The 17,897-nt window shown below is 39.5% G+C and overlaps 1 protein-coding gene across 1 annotated transcript in view; it reads left to right on the plus strand.

Moving 5' to 3' along the window:
- Positions 1–10,608, plus strand: part of CHAT (choline O-acetyltransferase) — a 68,456-nt gene extending 57,848 nt beyond the window's left edge. The window contains exons 14-15 of the mRNA XM_042456293.1: positions 5,507–5,644; positions 9,422–10,608. Coding sequence (XP_042312227.1) covers positions 5,507–5,644; positions 9,422–9,691 — 408 coding nt within the window. The 3' untranslated portion in view covers positions 9,692–10,608. The remainder of the gene's footprint in view (positions 1–5,506; positions 5,645–9,421) is intronic.
- Positions 10,609–17,897: the final 7,289 nt, after the last annotated feature.

The following is a 17,897-nucleotide window of genomic DNA, read 5'->3' on the forward strand; positions in this document are numbered from 1 at the left end:
GAATTAAGTTAGCAGTGATTGTTTTTTTCACTTTGCTTAAACTGAATTGGTGGCTTCACTGATTTTAAGTCATTCGAGGTTACCTCTGAGTGCAACTATTTGGATGCAACCCTAAATTTGCATACCGCTCGTATCCAGTGTGTCCCGAAGATCCTCTGTCCTGGAGCCTTTGGGAATTAAATCCAATGTAACTCTAATGGAGTGAAAATCCCAACTAGTGCAGCTGCACTGATTTGTGCTATTATGCAAACAATTGTGCAATTTGGTGGTTGCAAGCACTTGGTACAACCACTTGTCAGTCACTTCCCCAATCTCCGGTGCAATTACTTTTACCATCATTTTGCACAACTGATTTTGCAAACTATACTGTGCCACCCTTGCACTAATACCACAAATTTACAACCACTAGTGCAAAATGTCTTGCATTAGCCCAATAACATCATTGGATACAGGCCTCTGAGTCTATATACGCTTAGCATCAATACTGTTTCTATCAGATCATTTACTTGGTCCTAAGTTTAGTATGAAAATTAACAATGACAAATCCCTGTGCTTTGGAGTTAAGGGTCATTGCTAAAAGCAAATAATTAATGGTTCTTTCTTCAATAGACAGAGAAATGTAATTCTTTTAGACACCATAAATTCCATGTCAACTCTGATCATATATATATATATATATATATATATATATATAAAATTAAGTAATTTAAAAAGTAGTTCCAAGAAATAAGAAAACATCATGTTACAGACTGCATTTAAAAATGTACACACTTTCAAACTTTGTTATACATTTTTTCCGGTTGTCTCTATTATACTTCCTTAACCGCTGAGTTCCTCCGATCTATCTCTATATAATTATATTACTGAACTCTTAAAAATCCCACTTATTTTTACCATTAATTTCCTAATGTTAATTTCTAATTTCTAATTTTCCCTTAAATGTTTTACAGTTATTAGCTCTTAACTACAATATTCATTTACTTCTTTTCTATAAAACTCTTTATGTTGCTATACGGTACTAACAATTCTAATATTATTTAAACATATTCAGTTATTCATCCTATGTTATTATAGTTACATCTTAAGCACACACTATTAGTCACTCGTTTTCCAGGGCTAGATGAATTTCTCCAACTCTTTCATTTTTCATATAATCTTTCCACATTTCCCAGTTTCTATAAAAGTCTCTTAATAAGCCGTTTTTTTACTAAGCATGAAAGTTTCTCCATTTCGTAGAAATCCATCCTTTTCAGTTGCCATTCCTCCAAAGAAAGACATTCTTTTTTCCAATACCTGGCGAACACTGTCCTTGCTGCTACCATTGCATATGTTAAAGTTTTCCCTTCTTTTCTTCCCAATTTTAAGCTGTCCATCATGTTCAAGAGATAGATTTTTGGATTTGGCCTTTCTCCAATTTTATATATTTTCTTTAATCCTACATGTATACTTTCCCAAAATTTCTTGGCTTTACCACAATTCCACCACATACTTCCTTTTGGCATTTCCAGCATGTGTTTTTATTTTTCATTTATATTTTTAATTAGTTTCAAAAGCTCACTTTTTAAAATGTTTATAGCTTGTCTGTTGGATGTGAATAATGACAAATTAAAGACAGAAAACAAATTAAAAACTCCTCCAAACAGGACAAACATCTTGGGAGGTAGTGGTTTTTGTTGTTGTGATTTTTGAGATTTTTTTAAAAATTTAATTTAATTTAATTTAAAAAAAAAACAATTTGTACTGACCTGGTCAATTTTCTGGCAATTTGAGATTCCTTTTTAATTCTAAAGTATATTGGAACAAAAAAAAGTATCCTTCTCTTCTCCCCTTTTCTTCCTTCTTGCTGAGAATCCATGTAATTGCAAGACCTTATATTGCAAGAGCTCATGCTTCTTTAAACCTGTGCTACACAGAGCAGTGGTCCATGGACTGTTGCCAATCTATGAACCATTAGATGTCAGTTCCTGGAAGGTTTCCAGGAAATTAAAAAAAAGCAATTGTAGTCAATGGGCACAAGTATGGTACCAGTCCCAGGCCTTTTGGGCAAAGATTTATTGGTCTTCTGTATCAGATAGTTTAAAAGAAAGTATTTGCACCAATCTAGACCAGCCTTTGAACTGGTCACTACAGCCAGGCCTTTGACAGCTATGGGACCTACAACAATTAGTAGGTCCTGATTATCTCCAGTTTCTAATTCTGAGGGATTCAACATCTGTTCAAAGCACAAGAACAGGAAAACTGACTTGGATTTTCTCTCTGGTCGTTCAGAAATTCCTAAGTCAAATAACCTTCAACTGAAGAATAAAAAATAAAAAATAGCCATCTCTCTTTAAAAAACAAAAACAATGTTAAACCACAGTTTAAGGTTATTTAATTATCCCTTTGTTAGTGAAACAGCACTAGTAGATTAAACTTGTAGCCTTAAAAACGTTAATTTATTTTTCCCCTCCCCTACATTGACTCATCTCTTATTTCGTTAGCCATCTCAGTCTCTTTCTCTTCAGACATGACATTAATCTAGGTTGGAAAAATGTCATTGCTAAGAGCCTTATAAATCATGTTGGATAGCAAAATATTTCCATTGATCCTCCAGTCCGTTCTTCTTGATGGGGAAGGAAACCATGGTGACCACGTCTAGGTTTTATGATCCTTCCTCACAACTCATGGAATATATGCACCACTGGACATGCCAGTATTAGTCTCCAGGGTGCTGTGTTTTCCTAATGAGCCATGAAAGGTTATTTACTCCTTGCCCTCAACATCATTCCTCTGCTTAGAGATCAGCAGAGAAGAGCCATTTCCCTTGGGCCACCTTCAGTTCATCTCCCTTTCTAAACACTGTGAATCTGGAAGTTCAGATTTTGCCCCTATTATAGCTCAAACTTCATTGGACAACCTCTGCCTCTGCAATATGGAAGTAATCATTCTGAAGCCTACCTTGCAGGGATGTTGCAAAGATTACAGAGAGAACATGCCCCCACACACACACACACATCTCACACAATGAAGTGAAGAGTATGGCTAAGCCTGGTGGTCATACCACTTCTATCATATTTCTATTGCCAGCTTCATCACCACCAGAGAATGAGTTGCAAGACTTGCAGTTCAGCTATTTGGGGAATAACAAGCCCATAGTGGTGGATCTTTATACCAGACTGGAAGAGCCATAATTGCAAATCATTGTAATGCTTGGTTACACTCTTGTGGCCGGAGTACCCTCAGACCACATTTTCCCAGCCGTCTGCTTCACACCTTAGTCACAATTTGTCACTATTACCATGATCATAACTTCCCCTCTCAACCTACTTTACCAGCCTTCAGTCAGCTTCATGGGAAGAAGGAGATCCATTCTGCTAGTGATAGTAGCTTGAGTAAATGATGTTACTGTCAGGTGGAGGGGTGGGGAAGTCAGGCCAGGAGAAGTTAGGCCCTATACCAGTGGTTCTCAACCTCTGGTCCACCAGATGTTTTTGACTTCATCTCCCAGATTCCCAGAAACCTGGCAAAGGTTTCTAGGTGCTGAAGTCCAAAACAGCTGGAGGATCAAAGGATGAGAATCTCTGCCCTATACAGATTGGCACAGGGGCAAAGTTGGGACATAGCGTCCTCACGATGTATGGCCCAACTCTGCCCCAAGGATGCCATGATGCTGCACACCGCTCCACATGGTGCATGGCACGACTGTGCTCCTCACACACTGCATCCATATGACACAGCACCGAAGGAGCACTGAATAGTTGTGCCACCGTGGCTATTGCATCCTTTCCAGGACACAAAAAGGAGCTGCTTTTTGCTGCTCCTTTTCACACCCTGGAAAAACCAGATTGGGGCCATGGTGTGAGGTTGCCATGGCCCCGATCTGGCTAGGAAAGGGGCTGCTGGAGGCTGCCCCTTCGGGGCTGTACGTACAGTCCCTTAGTTAAGTATGCTTTACAAAGTAGCTGATACAGAATACTGGTGTTTGTTTGTAAACTCTGGGAAATTATTTCAAATCTACACGATCAAAGCAACAATTCTGTTACCAGAACTGGAATCTTCTGAATTTTGGTGTGTGTACATTCTCCCTATAGCTCCAAATGGATTCTATACTGTGGGCAGCCATGATTACTGAGGCGAGTGGTCACGTCCACACTACCCCATAAGTACATCAAACAGAAGAGTTTTGGAGTTGCGAATCGGAAACTTTAACACCTTCGAAGTCAGGAAGATAGGTGATTTAGGCAGAATGTTCTGCCAGACAAGTCCGATAAGGCTGATTTACAACTTCATTCTCACCCCAGACATTGCCAGACCAAGCAATTCTTTACAGTGTACATTTGATTTCTTTAATGTAAGATGAACACTTTTGACTTTGGGCTAGTTTTGGCCTATAAAAGTTCTCCAAAATCCTTTGTTAGCGGGCTAGTTGGAAGGCACAGGGACACTCTATCACTGTGAATTCTGACTGGTCCTGATACATTCATTCCCCCTCCACTCACCAGAATGGTCATGTCCCCCTCCGTCCCCATCAAAATTGGACCCAGATTCAACCTTGTCTTGTGTAAGTATCGCCGTTAGTTCAGCCTCCAACTATTCCAAAGCTAATCCCTGATTTTCTTAGTCCTTCTATGTATGTGGATTGTGGTGTAGTTTTCTCTGTTAATAAAAGAAAAACTTCATTTAGAGAATTCTGCCTCTGCAAAATTCCTATGATCTCTTTTATCTCGGTATACAGGTGGGAAACGATTCTACAAAGGTTTGCTTGTAGCATGACCCAGTAATTAACTGAGCTAATTAAAAATCCCCCTAGAGAGATTCATTGCTACATCTCAAAGTGTTCCATCCTTAGCCATAATACAATCTTGTTTCTGAAAGGATCAGTCTTGGTAGCTATGCAGGCCACATGATGTGCAAATTTGCTGTGCTTCAATGGACAAGTCATGACAAAAGTCAAAATCAATGGAAAAGGACCAGAATGGTATAATAATCTGAGTGGTAGACTAGGACTCTGGGAGATCAGGCTTGAATCCCCACTCAACCATGGAAATCCAGTATCAATGCACACTCTCTTAGCAAAAGGGGATGCCATTGTCAAAATTCCTATTAATAAATCTTGCCACAAAAACACTAGGATAGGGCCAGTACTGTATAAGTTAAAGTTGGCCTGAACGACATAGCAGCAACAGCAACAACAAAATCAATGGAAGAAGGGTTTCCCTCCCTACATCTTGGCTTTTGAGAATTGTATAAGTGGCCACATTCTGCTGTGAAAACTTTAAAAGACATTTCAAGTGGGAGGGGGGTTGTAAGTGTAGTATCCTCGGCATGTCTAGAAATGAGTCCTGCTGAGTTCAGAGGTTGGATCATTGATACAGGATTGACACCTGAAACTGGGAGAAACTGGCATGACTGTCCATTTCACTGTGCCTTCTCCATCTAGCAAAGCCTAGCAGCACCAACAACAGCGGAACATATCTGCCAATCTGTAAATGTTGAATGACACTCCATTCTATTCTATGGTTTCTAGGCTATTACAGGAATGGCGATAGACAATCACTTGCTGGGGCTGCGAGAGAAGGCCCGGGAACACTTTCAGGAACTGCCAGACATATTTACTGATGAAACGTATTTGACAAGCAATCGATTTATTCTCTCCACCAGCCAGGTGAGTAAAATTCATATTGGGATTAGTCATAATAAAAAAAAGAATCTCCATTATTCTCACCATGACAGACATTATGTATCAGTGACAACCTTTGGCGTAGCTTGTGAAGGTTTAGCCACTACAACAGTTTGCCAAATGCTTTGGGCTCTCATTCCTTATATTTTTGACAACATAAATTAATAGCCAGTGGCTATTAAGTTTGGCTGGGGAGGAGGAGAATAAAGTCTGAAGAGTTGGCAAACACTGATCCACAGAGCAGACACAATCTTGAAATATAAAGAACAGAACTGTGTTCCCTAACTGAGAACATGTGAGCTCTTACAGATTGGTCTAAAGAAGTGTGAATTCTTCCAACAAATTCTTTACCAATTGTTATTATTTCCACATGACTTGTTCTGTTCTTTTAGATTACTAGCCAGAATCCTATTGGTACTCCCAACTAAAGCAGATTCAGACTGCAAATCCCAAGATTCCATAGGATGGAGCCATGACAGTTAAAGTAGGGTCAAAGGTTTTATTGATTTATTTAGACAAGAGCGATTGGAGTCCCCCCGCCACCATGGCAGGACTTGTTAAATCAATGGGAAATGCTTTCTTAGCATATATCACTACAAGTAATTATTCAAAGGCATTTGAATAATAATAATTTGAATAATTTCTTGCCATTTCTTAACTTTGGACCACTGCTCCTCAACAGTAGGGATAGGAATATGTAGCCCTCCAGATGTTGCTGGACTTCATCCTTGCATATCCCACTATTGGCTATGCTGGCTAGGAATGATGGGAATTACAGCCCAACATGATTCCGTATCTTCCAGCAGTAGTGTTAGGATTTAGGAGGCTACAAGTAGAGTAGAATATACCTTGATCATATGCCAGAGTTGAATATGCCTTTATCTGATCAAAATGCAGCTCTTAATGTTGTTGGATTGCAACTCCCAGTATTCCTCACATTTTGATCACCCTGTTTGACTGACTGACTGAGTGGCTGACCAACTGCCTGACTTATTAAACATTCCCATCAGTTAAGTGATGTACAGACAAATGGTTTAAAACAATTTCAAAACAAGCCTGGTAACACAGTTGAAAATACATATCAATCTGCTAAGTGCCTAGCTATATAAAAAGTGATTTTGCCTGAAACCTGAGTGATGGCAGAGTTGGTGCCAGGCAAACCTCCTGAAGAGAATATATTTTAATGTACTAGGGACAACTGGGCTATAAATTCAGTTAATTCAATACCAGCTTGGCTTCTGTATTTTTAAAGCTCATTGCCCATTAATCTGATTCCTATACACAATCCCCCCCCCCCAATTGATGCAATGGAGCTTATTTCACAATAATCATATAGGACTGCACTATCAATATACAAGAAAGATCAGATTTTGAAAATATCAGATTTTGAATGTCAGATTTTGAAACCTCTTATTTAGTGACCATGAACATTAAAACCAGTTGGCCCACATATTGTAAGTACCTATTCTTCTTTTGCCCTGTTTCTGTTGTCAAAATCTACAGCACTATATAAATAAAGCATAATAATAACAATAACAATAACAATAACAATAATAATAATAATGTCTCTTGCATTGGTATTTATTTTTGTTGCTGCTATTGTTGGCTAACAAAGCAATTTTAATTTTCAAGGTAGCTGACAGTCTCTTATCTTATTCATCTTCAAAACAACCTTATCACTTAAATAGGTCAGAATTCCTTATCTTTACAGATAAAGATTAAACAGAAAACCAAAGGCTGGCTACTTGAAGGCCACCCGCTAGCTGTATGACAAGTAGGGATTTAATCTTCGGCAAATGCTTTGACAGATATGTTGGGGACCAGAGAAACCAGTTTTCTTGGGCTCACAGTTCTGTCAAGTGAACTGCTGCTGTAACCCGTATATCCACTTCATCCTGCACTCCTACCTTCACCTTCTTCTACTGCTTGAAGCTCTGTATGAAAGAAGTCCCATATCTATTTTTGCTGAATTGTGTTCCTGCAGTCCTCAGGAACACAATTTGCCAAGTTTATTATTATTGTGGGCTGAACTGTGTGGCACACTGGAGGAAAGGAAGAACATGTCAGTCAAACCAGTGGCATCACTAGGGTTGACATCACCCAGTGCGGTAACGCATGGTGTCACACACACACACATTGACCTCCTCCTATACAGTATCATTAGTAATGTTGTTTGTATTAACGTCACTCTTAAATGGTAATTCCCATATATGACTGGATGTAATGGCAATAAATTGGGACATAAACACCTAGAAAAATTAAAATTATAAATTTAAATTACAACACCTGATACAATTACCCTTTATTTCTCTTTATTTTTCAACATAACTTTTAATGAGTTGATGCAACTTACAAATACTTCAAACAACACCATTTAATAATCATATGTGTGTGTATGTATCAAGTAGCAATGGTTTAAAGAAATACATTGTGTACTGAATGTTCAGTTAATTTTAGCAGTACAGGAGAAAGTCAGGAAGATTTCTTTCTTTAAAAAGTGGGCGAGGGAAAGCTTCCAATACAACACACAAACATAAAAAAATCTAATAAGTAATTTGATCTTGTCATGATGTCTGTGGGTTTTCAGACATGACTGAGCGTAACCAGAATACCACTACATAAATTCTCCAAGAAACTATCCGTGGGCATAAAGTGCATCTGAATAGCTTTATGGCCTTCGGCTGTTGCACAGCAAATTTATCTGACAATTCTGTAACTCTATTAGTAGGACTAATGGCCTGTCCTATGCCATTGAAAAAGCCAAATGCCATTTTTGAAAGCTTGTGTACAACAAAAGAAGAAGGGGATATATGGATTTCTTAACAAGCAGTGTCTTTGCTTTATGGGAGGCAGCATTCTCTCCCTTTACAGTGTTATAAACATTGGAGCTTTGATTGAGGAATAAAGTGGGGGAGGCTCCATTAATAGATTTTATCAGAATATATTGATTCCTAGATCCCCTCCAAAAAAAATTCTATGAGACTTGTGTAAGCCTTTCTCACAAAAACTCAGTTAACTGTTCAATATTAATACTGCAGAAATAAAGCAATAATTTTCAACTACCATGCAGTTCTAATAAACAAATTGTACACTTTAGAGGACTCTGATTCTTGTTCAAAATCTAAAATCTAAAAAAAATTCTTAGACTTCTGTACCTGTTCTTCGGTATTTGATAAGGATAAATAAATCCTGATTTGGGGTTTGAACTAGGCTTGGTTATACTTAGTATGCAACATTGATTTTGATGAATCTGTTGCAAGTTTGATTAAATCTGCATCAGTTTTTATTATCAACAGTATTCATTTTATTTATAATCCCCCTTTCCTTCAAAACTATACATTAAAATATGTACAATAGATCTACTGTAAAAATATCAACATTAAAATGAAATCAAACCATTAACGATCTCAAACTCATTTAAAATACAATCAAATATAATAAAAAGCAGCTAAAACAGCAGAATTAAATTCAAACTCTTAAACCTTAAAACAGTTACATTTATGTAAAATAACTAAAATTAATAAAAACCATGCTGGAAACAAAAGGGCAAACATTAAAATAGTTCCAAAAATTTAGAAAAAAAAGAGAAAATTTGAAAATTAGGAATTGGGCAGGTGTTGGCTTGGTGGGTATGAGACTCTTACGTATCTTATTTTCCCAGACCAAGAAGGCACATTCTAAGAAACATCATACAGTAATGATTCTTTATGGTAAGTCATTTCAACAGCACTCATGGCTCTGCTTCGTTGCTTCCTGAATCAGGTTCCAACCACCATGGAAATGTTCTGCTGCTATGGCCCTGTGATCCCTAATGGTTATGGGGCTTGCTACAACCCACAGCCAGAGCATATCTTGTTCTGCATTTCAAGCTTTAAAGACTGTCAAGAGACTTCCTCCAGCAAATTTGCAAAAGCCATGAGAGAAAGCCTCATGGATATGAAGGAGCTGTGCAACAAATGCAACACAACTCCAGCCAGCAGCCCAGCTAAACAAGAAGCATCCTCAACATCTCAGCCGGGCCGTAAGCACTAATTTTGTGCCCACTCAACCCTTTCCTTTTTGCCACTCTGCAGATACTTCTTTGGGTAGAATAATGCTGCTCTCCAAGAGCAAGCTATTAAACAGAACCACCTTCAGCCTTCTCTATTCTGCACATGTGCTAGGCTTCTGTCCACATAATCCTCAACCAGGGGATGATGGAAGTGACATTCCAGCACATTTGGAGGATGCCAATTTAGGGAAAGCTGACCTGTTTATTACAAGGTGGAGACTCCCATTTCTCTTTGGCTCAGATTCCTGCCAGTACAGTACTTACCAAGATGATGGCTTAAATTACTTAAAGAGGCAATGTTTCAGTTCAGCACAAAATTAATGTGTTAATTATTGATCTCAGAAATGGAGCCATGTACAATTCATTTTAATGTGTGTTTAGAAATATCCAGTTAGCAAGAAGTCATATTTTATGAACGGTTGTGGCTAAAGTGCACTATACTTGCCAAAGCACGCTCCCATTGCCTGGAAGCCAAATGTGCCTTGGCGGCAATTCCAGGCAGACCTCTAGCATGAGCCTTCTCTTCCTTCCTGCCCCCCAACATAGGGACACACATCTACCCTTCATGTATAAAGCAAGATTGGGAGCAGGCAGGCTTCTGCATCCCCTTTCCAAAATCAGTAGCATGGAAATGAAATCTGTGGCTGCTTCCAAGATGGTTGATAAGACAGATCAGTGAGATGCTGTGGGGTGGGGGGCAAAGCATTTTCTGCCCAAATCAGTGGCATTTGCAGAGTCTCTCAGGGAGTGGCCATAGCTCAGATGTAAAGTATGTGTTTTACAAAGAAACCCTGTTCCACTTTCAGTCTTCAGTGGTCCTTCCACCATACCCTCCAACTGAACTATTTGGGTGAGACAGTCCCAATTAATCCTCTGTCATCCTGCTTTTTCACAACTTTTAAATTGTCCCAGTTTGAGGCAAACAGCAGCAGCCTCTCCTAGCATGTGTGTTCTTCCTCATTTATAACTTTTTTTCCAGCTTCAATGCACCTTGATATTGTTTGGCCACATCTGTGAAATATTGAAAAGTATGAACCACTGGAGAGTGAACCAGTGATTTCAGGCAACTCCCTGAGGGACCTCAGAGAACTGCTCCCTTCTGCTACCAGTTAATGTTGATGATAGAATTAGGCTAGATATACCAGTGATTGGGTCCTATTTTCCTTCTGTGTTTTTTGGTTGAACCCATCAATATAAATGACACATTATGACATTTTGCTGTCTTCCCTCCCTGCATGAATTACTACCATATAACTTCAGATATCTAAGGATAGATCTGTGTAGGATTTTTTCCAGCCATGCTTCCCGAAAACCATGACACAGCCTGTGTTTATCAAACAGGTGATGCTGCCAACAAGGTAATTAACACAAGACAAAATATAATACTCTTTTTTTATAGCATCCTACCCTACAGGCCTAATGTTGAACCACTGATCCTCTAGTACAGGAAACACTGGACATGCCTAGCACTCACTGATTTGGGCTCCAGAAATGAAACTGCTACTTAATATCAGAACTGTATAAAAATTTCAGAGTCAGGGATATGCGTAAGTACTTTTGAAACCAGAAACCAGATCTTCTGTGCCAAATACAATATATTAGTCTCTGGTTGAATTAATGCATGTACTGAATATATGTAACTTGGATAAAACTTATCTCTGTGTGCTGTCAAATGATGCAGCGTGGTTGATTCCTGCATACCTACCTGTATACCTTCTACAATGTGCCATGTTTTCTAATAACATTATGATGTTTTGTGTGTGCTCACATGCATTTCAGGGAGTGGCTAATCCTTGATCTTCTAATTAATCTTCTCATGTTAGCTGTTAGGGCAGCTAAGTGCCAAGTTATTCTGCAGCTTTGAAATATATAACCATAGCATGTGTATCTATGCAAACTGGATAGGATAGCTACACGGGTGTTCAGCTACAGAATGGACCATAGGCAATAAGTGCTTTGAGGATTTAGATGGAGAGACTGAATCTGGACACTGAATCCAGAAATATTATATTCATTTAGGTTTATGAGGCTACTCTACTACTAAGGAAATAGTCTTCATGGATCTGCCTCCATTAGAAGTTCCTGCCAAAGGAGGCTTGGGCTGTGGCAGCATAAAATAACTCAACAGTGGCTGAGTAGTACATCCTATATGGGAGGTATCCTATGAAAAGGTGGATTGCATTTCCCCTGGATACCCTCACACACCAAAAAAGCCATATATCCATACTGCACCATTTGGTTTGGTCCCACCAGGTTGGCATGTAGTAGGCAGAATACCTGGTTTGAAGTGGCTGCTTCTGTGTTCAAATCCTGTAAAGCTCAGTAAGGTGAGGGTACTCATTTACACTTAGCCAAACATATCCCATAAACAGTGGTGGCAACTGCCAGAATAAAACATATGTGGGGTGTACATACCTTCAAGGCACCTGTCAACTTATGGTGACCTGATGAATTTCAAATGATTTACTTATTAAGGAAAGCTCAGAGATGATTTGCCATTGCCTTCCTCTGAGAGACCCATAAATGCTGTTCTGAAATCCTTGGAGAGAAGGAGAGAAAAACAAAATATAGCCAGCCATCCTATCAACTATATGGATCGTTGGGGACCCAGAGAAAAGGGTATTTCTGACTGTGCTAAGAAAAGGAAACCAACAAGGGTTGATATGTTAGGACTAGAATCACCAGCACAGTCTGTAGAATCCAGTGTTCCCAACTGTAATAGCTGCAACATTTCACTTTTGAGTACTCGCATTCCATGCAATATATGTGTAGAGACACACATGCAATATAAAGCCAAGTTAAGCACTTTAGTGGCAATAGCAAGAGAGGTTTTTTCTGAGTTTTCCAATGGACACGTCAGTAGGGGTGGGGGAACATTTTCATTGTGGTTTGTGGGAAAGTGTAAGCCACTTCCTAAGGACTTTGGCCCTGATCCTACTCACCGTACAACTGCTCTTTACACTGGAAAAATTAGATATGCTTCATCAGCTAGTGTCACATCTAATTTGATCCAGTAGATACTTTTTTGCTCCAGACTGCTGTCATGATGAAGCTGCCGGTACAAGACGAAGGGGCAATATATTTCAACTTTTTATATTGTGTGCTACATGATATCTAAAAGTTAATATTTTCGTGATATTTTATTTTTATAATATAGTATAGATTTATGACAAATCTAAGATGTATTTATAACCTCTTTGTTTAGTCCGAGTTGTTTTATGCTTTAAATATATAAATAATTCTGATAGGCAATATCAAAAGTGAACTGTAGACTGATATTATAAATTCAAAATGCAATGAGTACAAATATGTAGCCAATAAAAGTGTACCAGAAAAAAAGCTGTCTGCCTTTTATTTTGTACAAAATAGAAAACACTTTAGCGTAATCGCTGACAATAATGGTTTAAAAGATCTCAGCAAGGCTTAGCTTTTTGCTAGCCATTGTTTCCGCATGACTCATATGATTAGGAGTCAGAGAGAGATTCTTGTACCAGTATTTATATTATGACTTGGGGTGGGCTCTGTGTTTCTTAACTTTAATACCCCAGTGCATTGTGATCTATCTTTATATACCCTCCAACATTTCAGAGATGAAACTGGGATATATGTGGCCAAAGAAATCAGAACAACTAGCATTGTCTTTTCTAATTATTCATTCCTTCTCATGATATGGCCAAAGTACAACTGTCTCAATTTAGTCATCCTGGCTCCCAGAGAGAATTCAAGTTTGATATATTCTAGGATCCATTTGTTCATCTTTTGGGATTCAAACAACATGGTATCCTCCAGCACCACATCTCAAATGAGTTGATTTTCTTTTTATCAGCTTTTTTCACTTTCCACCATTCACATCTATATGTGGTGATGGAAATACAATAGCTTGGGGCACATTCACATTCACGTTTTTGTCCTGAGGAGATTTGGACTGCCATGCTGATGCAATACTAGATTGTTGTTCTCATTATGTTTTGGATTTGTGAATCTCTACAAGGTATTTTAACTCTGTGTGTTCCTGAGCAGCCTCCCTTACCATGGCAACTGCTGGTATCTTCCCAGTCCATCCTGGCCAGAGAGTGGTCTTCCCACTACTACTACTGCTCCTTCCCCCTCCCTGGAAAAGGCAGAGGGACCAGAGGGGGGGTGGTTGTGTGATCCTAATCAACTCAGTACCGTATTCACACTGCCAAAGATGCAGATTGATTTGGCTCTTTCAAAAAAAACTCTAGGGGGGAAACCCGGTATTGGATATCCCGGGTTAAATGGAGTTTTGGGTAGCCCCCCTCCCCAAAAGTGCACAGAATGCACTCAAGGCAAGTGTGAACACCAAGGAAACAAAACAGGTTCACCCAAGGTTTTTTCATAGTGTGAATGGGGTCTTGGATTATCCTCACTTTAGGGTTCAAAGTTATATCAACACACTTTAACTAACATCTTGCCCTTTCATAGCTGCTCTCCCCAATCGTAAGGCCCATACAGACAGGCCAAAATAAAGCTGTTTCGGGTCACTTTGGAAGTATGCTGTTTAAATGATGCATGTGTCCAAAGAGGCCAGAAACCATGCCAAAGCCACGCACCAGTCCTAAGGACTGGAGCGCAGCTTTGGTGCAGCTTCTGGCCTCTTAAGATGTGTGTGTCATTTAAAGAGCATACTTCAAAAATGAACCAAAGTAGCTTTATTTTGGCCTGTCTGTATGGGCCCTTAGTCTTCCTCTGGTTTCTTGACTGCAGTCCCTGTTCTGATCAACATTTGATCCAAAGTATGGAGACTTTGGCTATTTCAATTTTCTCATTATCTAGGATGACTTTTGATAGATATTCTGTAGTCATTAATTTTGTTTTTCCTAATATTCAGCATTAGTTCTTGGTATTTTTATCCTTGACTTTCTTCAGTAATTGCTCCAGTTCTTTTCTGGTTTCTGCTATTAGTATTGTATTATCTGCATATCTTGGATTGTTAATCTACCTTCCTCTGATTTTCACTCCACCTGCAGTCTAAGCCTGCTCTGCATACAATATTTTCTGCATACAGTTTGAATAAATGGAGTGATAGAATGCACATTATAGATCAGGTCAAATCCCAACTTCACAATGTAACAATCCCATGTCCACTTGGAACTAACCACACCTTTTCAGTCTAGCCCATTTGACTGGGCTGTTCTTAGAATAAAAATTTGAGAGGAGGGATAATATGCAATGTTTTCAGCTCCAGAAGATGAATGGAATGTAATTAGTTAATAAAGATATAATGGGGGGGGGGTTGTCATAAAGAAAAAATGATTGTCATAACATATTTGAATGGCCTTTTAGAATGTCTCAGGCTATAGTCTAGTACACATTTACCTAGAAATAAGTCCCACTAAAATGAAGACTTGGGGGCTATACAAACAGCCCTGATGGGGTGGCCTCTAGCCGCCCCTTCTTCAGCCGGATCAAAGGCTGTGACAACCTCACACCGCAGCCCCAATCCAGACTTTTGAGGCCTCAAAAAGGAGCCACAAAAAGCTTCTTTTTGCACCCTTGAAAGGGCGCCATAGCTGTAGTGGTGCGGCTATATGGCTCTCCTCCGGTTCTGCATCATCTTTACACAGTGCCACAGGTGTGCTGTAATGCCACACATCGTCTGGAGTGGTATGCAGCATCAGGGCACCCTGGGGGGGAGAGACAGGCATGTGTCTTCAGGATGCTATGCCTGACTCTGCCCCCAGGCCGGCCTTTCAGGCCAGTCTATAGAGGGGCTCTATTTCTGAGTGGGTATGTACTTTCATCTTCTTCCTGCTGAGTTGATTTAGTGGAAACTACTTTTTGCACTACACGTTCAGTTTGCAGTGACTGACAAAAGCCCTCACAGTATGGATGGAAAAGTGGGAGGAAAAGAAAAGGGAACTTATATGTTTTTTAAAGCATATGAGAAAATGAGATGTAGAAAATTAACCAGGACATCTTGCTACACTGAAACAGTTGAAATCTTTATTGCAGGGGCTGGGAACCTGTGAATCTCCACAGCCAACACAGAGGGATAACAGGAACTCCCACATCTGGAGGAAATGCATTCCTCAGCTTTGTTTTATAGAATACTGCACTATTCATTTTGGGTCTTGTCATTGGTTCTTACATTTCAGCAAAGTCCTTCTAGACATGCATTTGTTTGGATCATTATTTACAGTGTTTTATTTAGAGGCCTGGAGTTCTGGCCCCTGTTCTATCTCTGTTTAAGGCCGCAGACCACCTATTCCAACCACCCCAGATGCTCCGTAGAAATCCTAGGTTGGGTTATCTATATTTTGTCCTGGTTATTCTGATGAACCCTGTCTGATCAAGGAATTGATCTGCAAGAAATATTACATACAGTGTATGCCCAACCTTAAATATGAAGAATGCTACATGCATAGTTGTGCTGTGCTGATAACCAAAGATAGATAGATAAGATCCCCAAATGGTCCAGATGAGACTTTTACTACAGCCAGCAATATTTCTTCATGAAGTCCAAAGCGCACTGCTAGTATTGGTCCAATAAATAATGCTTCTAGTCTAATTAAAATGTGACCAGAGACAGGCACACTGCCAAGAGATCACCTCTTAGTGAATTGAACTAACACACAGTTGCCAATAATTTATAAAAAGATGCCAAGAGTTAGAGCTGCCTTGAAGTCTCACGCAGAGGTCTTTGTAGAGGGGAGAGAATCCCCCATTGCCTTTATACAGAAAGTATAAGCACCTTTTCCTCTGTAACATTTGATGCTTATAGGGTTCCAGAACCTCAGCTTATAAAGACATCCCACATTTCATAGATGGAAAAGGGTGACTCATGTGGCCTATATGCAACATCAGAAAGTGGTCAAGATGACAGATATTATTAATGAGGAAGAACACACAAGTTAGGACAGGCTGCAGAAAGTTGCCTTTGCTTGAGCCTACTGGAAAGGGAATGATTCTGTCCTTCCTCTCCTCACCCTCCTACTGAGTTAATTGTGTGCAAACTATTTTTGCAATTTCAACTCATTTTGCAACAATTGAATGCTGAGAACAAAGAGGAAAAATGAGAGCAGAGAGAAACTGGGACAGCTGAAAAAGTGAAACAGCAGAAAATCAACTGGGACTACCAGTGCCAAAGTGGGACAGCTGAAAGGTATGTAAAGAGAATTTGAATTCTGGCACTTATCAGGCTCAAAATGCTGATGGCCACATAACCAGAATTCAAGATACCATTATTCTCATGCCCTAGGGGCCTTTAATACTACATAATAAAAATGCTATGATTCTACTTTAACTGTCATGGTTCCTTCCTATGGAATCCTGGGATTCACAGTTTGGAAATGGGCATTTAGAAATCTCACTCAGAGTGCTCTAGTGCATTACCAAGCTCAAAACCTAAGACTTTAAAGGATACAGCCATGGCAGTTATAATGGAATCATGGTGATTTAACTGGGTAGTGTGAAAGACCCCCTGAAGAATAAGTGGGAAGCCTTGTTTCTTGAAATGCTGCAGAACTCCAAGAACCCTTTAGCCAGCATAGCCAATGAAGGCTTCTGATAGTCCAAAAAGGAAGTTAGCTCAATCTTGTACAGTATGAAGCTGAGCTTTATGTATAAATGAAGCCACATTATAAAGTGGAGGGTTTTCACAGGTGTTGAGCATCTTATGCAGAATTTGCTTTCTGGACTTGAGAGGCTTGGGAAAGCCCTTTAGTGTGGGCATGTGTAAAAATGTCTTGTCTTCATCACTAACCATTGTCTGTAAGGCTGGTGAGGGGAGGGTGGGCCAGTGCACAATTAAGTTTCTTGTAGTTTTATTTTTCTGATCCTCAGAGCAAAAGAGAAACATCCTTTGCCATCCAGGCTGCTCCAGCTACCTTCCTCCACCTCTCTCTCTCTCTCTCTGTTGTGCAGCAGGCATACTCTCCAACTATCCAATTTGCCAGGAACAGTCCCTATTAATCCTCTGACACACTACTTTTTAGCTGCTTTTAAAATGTCCCAGTTTGTCTCTCCTCCCTCTTTATCCTGAGCTTACTCTAATTGCTGCAAACAGAGTTCAACGTGCAAATTTTTTGCACCCAATTAGTTTAGCAAGGGGGAGAGAAGGAGAGAAAATATTAATAAGGTATACCACATTGCAAGTATTGGGTACTAATGTATGTGTCATAGCCATCAGAAGGAGTTGAGGGAGAAAGGAGGGGGGGGGCTGAA

The sequence above is a fragment of the Sceloporus undulatus genome, chromosome 3 (genome assembly GCF_019175285.1).
Source record: "Sceloporus undulatus isolate JIND9_A2432 ecotype Alabama chromosome 3, SceUnd_v1.1, whole genome shotgun sequence".
NCBI classification, from domain to species: domain Eukaryota; kingdom Metazoa; phylum Chordata; class Lepidosauria; order Squamata; family Phrynosomatidae; genus Sceloporus; species Sceloporus undulatus.